Source organism: Oryctolagus cuniculus, chromosome 7, assembly GCF_051225735.1.
Source record: "Oryctolagus cuniculus isolate XC-2025 breed Fujian yellow rabbit chromosome 7, ASM5122573v1, whole genome shotgun sequence".
In the NCBI taxonomy this organism is placed as follows: Eukaryota; Metazoa; Chordata; class Mammalia; order Lagomorpha; family Leporidae; genus Oryctolagus; species Oryctolagus cuniculus.
Genome location: NC_142873.1, coordinates 28,197,570 through 28,205,427, shown reverse-complemented (window position 1 = coordinate 28,205,427; position 7,858 = coordinate 28,197,570). Strand labels below are relative to the sequence as shown.

Sequence of the window (7,858 nt, the reverse complement as noted above, 5' to 3'; positions counted from 1 at the left end):
ACGGGTGCTATTTCCATAGGACAGTACCGACCTAGGAAAGAGAGCTCGGACTTCAAGATCGTAGGATGACTGAAATTAACTGGCTGTGCCTGTCTCCTGATGCATACTTAATAATTTTAAATCGGGGCAATATTTAGTCTGACATTATCTTTTAACCCGGTGAAGGCATTATCGGGTCCTTAACCCACCTTGAACCCTGTTGGCCACGGTATCAGAAAGCACCAGCAGTTACACGTGACCAAATGTCTCAGCTGTCAACCGTGGGGGGTGAGGAACGCAGATAATGCGAGAGATGACGTCGGGAGCAAGCAGGTGCCACGCTGTCTTAAACCTACCACCTGTACTCTCACGACACCCTATAGAGAGGGGAACACCACTATTAGTACTAGGGACTGCTCTTACTGATAGTCCCCATTTGACTTCTTGCTGATCTAAGTGCGACTGGAGATTTTCCGTCTCAAAGGCAGAAGCCGGCAATACCCACAACCGCCAGCGGCTGCCTCCGCCCAGCGCCACTCGGGCCCGCGCGGCGCAGCCAATGAGGGCTGCGGAGGCGACAGACGTCAGTCCCTCCAAAAGCCCTCGCTAATTTCCGCCCAGCTTTCTCTCGCCCGGCCCCTGTACTGGGGTATTGGGCTGAAGCCACCGGCGGCCATCTTGGGTGCGGGCGGAAATGAAATTAAAACTCACATAGTAAAAGCCAGAAAGTTCAAGTCGACAGCGAGTGGCACGTTCGACCCACAAGTCCAGAAAACAGACGTCGCAGAGCGACTAGGCGGCTGGAAGCAGTGAGGGAAACGCTAAGCTCGGCACCGGCGCCCATACTCAAGATGGCAGCTGCCTGAGAATCACCTGTGCGGGCGCTCTATCTCGGTTCCGGGTATGTTCGCCTCTCTGGTGGCGGCAGAGGGGTGAAGGCTGGCATTCCGTCCTGTTTCCGGGGCCGTCTCTAAGGTGTCGCAGGGACCCGACCCCAGAAGATTGTGGGTGTAGTGGGTACATCTCACGGGGGAGGCGAGGGTGGCTGGTGTCCACAGGGGGCGAAGAGGGGAACGGAGCCACGACCCCCGGCCTCCTCCCCCGCCGCCCTCCCGCAGGTAACTGGGAGCCCCGCGCTGCGTCCTCCGTCCGTGCGAGACCGGGCCGCGGGGCAGGGGGCTGCGACCCGGAGAGGAGGCGGTGGGCGCGCGCCCCGCTCGCGGGTCCGCGCTCGCCGCGGCGCCGGCTGCCGGTTGAGCTCCGCGCTCCACCGCCAAGCCGCGTCTCCTTGCTCTTTGCGGGGCGCCCTTCCACTCGGGGCTTCGCGGGAGATCGGGGCTCCCGAAGGAGGTCGGGGAGTCGGCCTCGCGGGGAGGTGTGGAAGGTGAGGGGCCAGCAAGCTAGAGCGCCTCCCGGCCCCTGCGCTGCCCGGCCGCGGTCTCGGCGTGCGGGCCGGGACGGTGCCCGGGGGAGCCTGGGGTCGCCTCTGCCTTTGGCAAGGAGGCTTTAGTCGCGTTCCAAGACCGGTGCCCGGGCCCCCGAGGCCCAGCTGGCCCGTGCCTTTGCGTGTAGGATAAAATGAGACATTGCACGGAAGGTTGTGTTTAGGAAACCATGTGAGCTAACAGAGTCGGATCCTGGATTTTGGAATCACGGTTAGTGTTGTATTAAAGGACGCGTGTGCATATCCAGTGATATCGCCAAGCTGAATCATACTTATTTTGGTCCGTAAAGACTTCGTGTATTGCTGCTCAGCCAGCAGTGCTGGACTGGATGCTGAGCCGTATCATAGGTTATCATTAGATACGGAGGTTTTCTGTTTTTCAACGCAGTGCACATCCTTCGAACTGACCCTGGAATCTTTATCTTTGGAACTTCAAGCCTAGGGAGCTAGGATTAAATAATCTGGATTAATTGCTGGATAAAACAGAGATTTTTTTTGAAGGACACAGGTTTCTTAGCTGAGTGTCCGAGTTGCCCGGGAAACTAAACAAGGGCTTTCGAAATCCACAGGTGTTCCAGAAACTTCGTGTGTTACCTAAGCAGGCAGAAAGGTGGAGAGAGGGAGGGAGGTAAACGGATCGTTACGGGGAAGACGGAGATGTATATTCAAGTCAGACACTGAATACTGAGTGTTTCCTTGTGGGGTGAGAGGCTAAATTCTGCAGAATCCCTGTGCTGTGAGATTAGAACGTCCTCTTCACCTTCTCCGGACTTTTCAGTTTCGAAGCTAAGGTTTTGTGTTTTCACTCCTTAAAACAGCAAAAAAAGAGAAAGTTTTGGAAGTCCAGGTGTTACCGTTTAGCTCTTAAATTTCAACAAGTTCATTTTAACGGAATTATTTTTAAAGTATTGGTTGTATCAACAGTATTTTTGCTCCTTTAGATACAAATACTCCTTTAGATACCCATGTGTGAAGTGAAGAATTAAGAGTTCCTAATGAAGGCATTCTCAAGCTGGAAGCAACAATGCATCTTCCTGGAATAAAGTTTGCACTGGACATAAAATATAACCCTGACACTCTGTCAGATCACACTGTATGTTGTTACTGGACATCTGTCAACTGTAGCCATGCTTTCACAATAAAATGGCAGCTTTTCTCATGAGTTTTTTGAAGAAACTGAGTAATCCCCTTTTCATTGATTAAAAAAATATATATTTTTAGCTTCTTTAAAAGACACAGAAAGAGAAACACACCAGAAAGAGAACTGTCATGTGCTGGCTCACTCCTCCTGTCCATCTGGGTCTTTCATGTGGGTGGCAGGAACCCAGCTGCTTGTGCCAGCTCCTGCTGCCTCCCAGAGTACACATTAACAGGAAGCTGGCTAGGGAAGGGACTGGAATCGGGTGCTCCAGTCTGGGGGTGCAGGTGCCCCAAGTGATGTCTTTTTTTTTTTTTTTGACAGGCAGAGTGGACAGTGAGAGAGACAGAGAGAAAGGTCTTCCTTTGCCGTTGGTTCACCCTCCAATGGCTGCCGCGGCTGGCGCCCTGCAGCCGGCGCACCGCGCTGATCCGATGGCAGGAGCCAGGAGCCAGGTGCTTTTCCTGGTTCTCCCATGGGTGCAGGGCCCAAGCACCTGGGCCATCCTCCACTGCACTCCCTGGCCACAGCAGAGAGCTGGCCTGGAAGAGGGGCAACCGGGACAGAATCCGGCGCCCCAACCGGGGCTAGAACCCGGTGTGCCGGCGCCGCTAGGCAGAGGATTAGCCTAGTGAGCCGTGGCGCCGGCCACCAAGTGATGTCTTTTTGCACCAGCACTCCTTGCCCCCTTTCATTTTTAAGTGACATTTTTTAGGGTGTTAAAATGCTTTCATAGCTCGAATTGTTGGTTATCCTGTAGTGAAGTCCATAATACTGGATCAAAAGTTCATGGATGCGATGAGGTCCAATAGTCCCACAAAGGAGTCTTTTGCTATTTAGAAATTGGTCAGTTATGGGCCCATTGCCGTTCTCTCTGCTGACTGCCATGCATCTAGCCAGGGAGCACTGCCCTGGACTCCTCACCGAGTTACCTCCTTTGTGGACTCCTAGTAAAACCAAACTGCAAGGGTTTCTGCCAAGGTCGTTCCGTGTTCTCAGTTTTGCTCCAGGTGTTGGTCTCCACAAGCTGTATTTTGTGGTTAAGAAGCCATCTAGACTCCCTTCAGGCGAATACTTCAGAGTAACACTTCAGCAGCTCATTCCTCTAGAGTAACCTGTCTTTCAGGCGGGAGTTAAGAAGTAGGTTTTTCCGTTTCTGAAATGGCAGTTGGTTTCACCCAGGCTGCTTGAGGGAAGGAAGGGGTGCTGAGTGTGAGTGAGGGAAGTGACTTTGAAGCCGGGCTTCCTGTACCTTTGAGATGGAGGGCAGTATTGTGCCCCTGTTACTGTGACTGAGCCACTGCCAGTGTGTGTTTTGCTTACTCTTCGCTGCCTTTCTCTGTGCTTGCCCAGCTTCCTGCTTTCGTGTGGCTTCTGCTTGCTCTAGCCCCAACTCTTCCTCCTGGTAACCCTCTGCCTTCAGCTGTTCCGGCAACAGAGGAAATATCTTCTTAGTTCAGATTCCTGGGGGGAGAAAGTGACCTGGTCAGTTTATCTCTTCATTCAGGCCATCTGTGAGTTGATGTGCTTTGGCCCAGGGTAGGTACTCTGTAACTGTGCCCTAAAAAGCCACTAGCATCTGGGTGCTAAACCTGACTCTCCCTGCTCAGCAGGAGGTGGCTACAGGCTGGACAGGCCCTACAAGGTAAGCTGCAGCACAGGGCAACTAACTGAGTTACTTTTCTTCACAATCCTGTATAAACTATTTGTAATTCCAGTAGAGGTGAATGTTCTATACAGTTTTTTAGAACTTTTTGAAAACTTCTCTATCATTCTTAGGAAAGATAAACTAGTTAGGTAGGCTTTTTTTTTTTTTCCCCCAAATCTGGGTTTGTTACAAAGCAAATAAACTTAGTTCCTACTCATGATACTTGTAGATGTGTGGGCGCTTTGAGATTTCATTTTAGGCCATTAAATACTCAGGTCACAGAGAAAGTGTTATAAGAAACTTGATCAGAGTCGGGGGTGATACAGGTGATCCAAGTAGAGGATTGATGTGTAACGATTATTGGGTATATGTTTATCTAAGGAAAAAGGTTTTTAACTGAAAATTTAAAGGTCTTTTTAGGATTTTTGGTTGTGTTATTTGGAAGTAATAACTTCCTTGACACATTGCCAGTTGTTAAGAACTCTTTATTTAAAAAATTTTTATGTTATGATAAAGCCAGAACCAAAAGCTGACAGCTACAGATTTTTCAGTTAATGTTGTTTGAGCTACACATGTTAAAAAAAAATTGAGGCAATATTGAATAATCTGAGATTTCCACATCAAAATGCAAGCACATGGTTTCTCATGATGAAAGGCGTCATCTGACGACCCTGGAACTTCTGTCCTGGGTGGAACCTTCTAGCAGTTCCTTTCATCCGAGTGCAGGTCCTCACACTGCTGGGCATCCGTTGCCTCTTATAACCGTATGAGTTTGTATCTGTGTTGCAAAGAATGGTGTGTTCATGTCATAGAAGATTTGGGAGGTGAAGGCAAGTGTGTTTTGTGTGTGTGTATAAAATTACCTGTAATCTGACCCCTGACAGCAAGCTTCTCCTTTATCGTAATTTTTCCATTTTCTTTTTTTATTATTTTTTTTATTTTTTATTTATTTTTTATTTTTTGACAGGCAGAGTGGACAGTGAGAGAGAGAGAGACAGAGAGAAAGGTCTTCCTTTGCCGTTGGTTCACCCTCCAATGGCCGCCGCGGCCGGCGCGCTGCGGCTGGCGCACCGCGCTGATCCGATGGCAGGAGCCAGGAGCCAGGTGCTTCTCCTGGTCTCCCATGGGGTGCAGGGCCCAAGCACCTGGGCCATCCTCCACTGCACTCCCTGGCCACAGCAGAGAGCTGGCCTGGAAGGGGGGCAACTGGGACAGAATCCGGTGCCCCAACCGGGACTAGAACCCGGTGTGCCGGTGCCGCAAGGCGGAGGATTAGCCTAGTGAGCCGCGGCGCCGGCCTCCATTTTCTATATATGTATAAATTGATGTATTTTTTAAAAAGATTTATTTATTTGAGAGGTAGAGTTACGGACAGAGGGAGAGACAGAGAGAAAGGTCTTCCATCCACTGGTTCACTCCTCAAGTGGCAGCAAAGGCTCGAGCTGGGCCAATCCAAAGCCAGGAGCCAGAAGCTTATTCCAGGTCTCCCATGTGGGCAGGGGCTCAAGCACTTGGGTCATCTTCCACTGCTTTCCCAGGCCAAAGCAGAAAGCTGGATTGGAAGAGGAGCTACCAGGATTTGAACAGCGCTCATATGGGATGTTGGCACTGCAGGCCGAAGCTGAGCCTACTATACCACAGCACCAGCCCTCTTGTATGTCTTTTTAAACCTTATTGAAGTATCATTAATATGGAAGAAGCTGAACATCAAGTATACAGTTTTGTGAGTTTTTCTTTTTGACAGGCAGAGTTAGACAGTGAGAGAGAGAGACAGAGAGAAAGGTCTTCCTTTCCATTGGTTCACCCCCCCAAATGGCTGCTATGGCCGGTGCGCTGCGCCGATCGGAAGCCAGGAGCCAGGTGCTTCCTCCTGGTCTCCCATGCTGGTGTAGGGCCCAAGCACCTGGGCCATCCTCCACTGCACTCCCCGGCCACAGCAGAGAGCTGGACTGGAAGAGGAGCAACCAGGACAGAATCCAGCGCCCCGACCGGGACTAGAACCTGGGGTGCCAGCACCGCAGGCGGAGGATTAGCCAAGTGAGCTGCGGCGCTGGCAAGTTTTGTGTTTTGACATTTGTAATCACCCAACTCCATCATCAAAATGAAGATGATATATCCATTCCTTCCAAGTTCCTCGTGTATCTCTTAGTATTCTTTTCTTCCCGCCGCCTCCTAACTGAGCCCCCTCCCCAGGCATCTACTGCAGTTTTCTTTCATAGGGTAGTTTGCATTTTCTGGAGTTTTATTTGTGTGGTGTGTTGGGTTTTGTTTGTCAGAGGTTATTCATTCCTGAAGTTTCCCTGTTGTTACCTAGCATAATTTTGAACATTAATGAGATGGAGCTTTTTCCCATGTTTATTGCCATTTGCATTTCTTCAGTGGCTTGTTTTCTTTCCCATCATTCTGTTGACCTTCAAGTGTTTTACTTGCGTTATAAGAGCTCTCCATTTGTTGACTTTTTAAGTCAGTGTTACAGATATTTTCCGAATTGTCTTGTTTTTCTTATAATTTTAAGTTACTTTAGGCATTCAGAAGTTTTCCTGTTTCTGAATAATCAAGTTTTGCCACCTTTTTCTTTTTGAGGTAGGAATGTAAGTGGGTTAGGGAGTATGAATTATTCCGTTTTTGCCTTTCCACTCTGAAACCGTGTGTGCTGGAGTTGAAAGAGGAGCAGTAACTGCCTAACTGGTAACATGCCGGTTCTCTGGAGGTGTTGTTAGTAAGCATCGCTGGTAACTTGCTGAGCATTTCCCATTTTTATTGTCCAATGTCTCCATTCAGAGGGTTGCACAAACTAGTAGTTTTGAGTGACTTGATATCGTCAGTATCTCTTGCTCATGTTGTAGACAGAGATTTAATGTTTGAAATGGTTTTCTGTTTTCTTTTAGGTATTCTTGGCTTAGAGGAGGCGCTTCAGTACTGCCTTACTGCTTAAGGGATGGGATCAGAGAACAGCGCTTTAAAGAGCTATACGCTGAAAGAACCGCCATTCACCTTGCCCTCTGGACTTGCTGTGTACCCCGCTGTCCTGCAGGATGGCAAATATGCTTCCGTCTTCGTGTATAAGAGAGAAAACGAAGACAAGGTTAATAAAGCTGCCAAGGTACCATAATAGGGGACGGCCCAATAGTTAGTACCTTTTACTATCTTGTTTTCTATTTTTAAAATGTGAAATTAAACAAGGTCAAGGGAGGGAAGGGTGTACAGAGTAGCAGTTTATTCATGAAAGCGTAGTGTCCCTCATGAGGCTATCTCCAGCTTCTGGGCTGCTGAGATAGCCATCACTGGAAGCCTTCATAAAACTCAGTGAGAGAAGTTGTCAGTCATCCTAGTGTATTTTTCGGGGAGAGCACTGGGGAGACGATTTTGTGTGGCTAGTAGAAATGGAGATGAATCTAGTTTAGCAAAATTGCTGTTAAGTATTGACAGCATTTTTTAAATTTATATTTATTTTTATTTTTTAATTTTTGACAGGCACAGTTAGACAGTAAGAGAGAGAGAGATAGGTCTTCCTTTTTCCGTTGGTTCACCCCCCAAGTGGCTGCTACGGCCGGCGCACTGCGCTGATGCGAAGCCAGGAGCCAGGTGCTTACCCTGGTTTCCCATGGGGTGCAGGGCCCAAGCACTTGGGCCATCCTCCACTGCCTTC

The 7,858-nt window shown here is 49.1% G+C and overlaps 1 protein-coding gene across 17 annotated transcripts in view; it reads left to right on the top strand.

The window, feature by feature from the left end:
- Positions 1-613: 613 nt before the first annotated feature.
- The window catches only part of SCYL3 (SCY1 like pseudokinase 3), a 40,933-nt gene continuing 33,688 nt past the window's right edge, over positions 614-7,858 (top strand). For 2 of the 17 annotated variants that reach the window (XM_070076863.2, XM_051858396.3), the window contains exons 1-2: positions 756-954; positions 7,098-7,312. In XM_070076863.2, coding sequence (XP_069932964.2) covers positions 7,148-7,312 — 165 coding nt within the window. In that variant the 5' untranslated portion in view covers positions 756-954; positions 7,098-7,147. Of the gene's footprint in view, positions 1,098-7,097; positions 7,339-7,858 lie in introns of all 17 variants that reach the window. The other 15 variants (XM_070076864.2, XM_051858397.3, XM_089299586.1 and 12 more) reach the window with 12 other exon arrangements.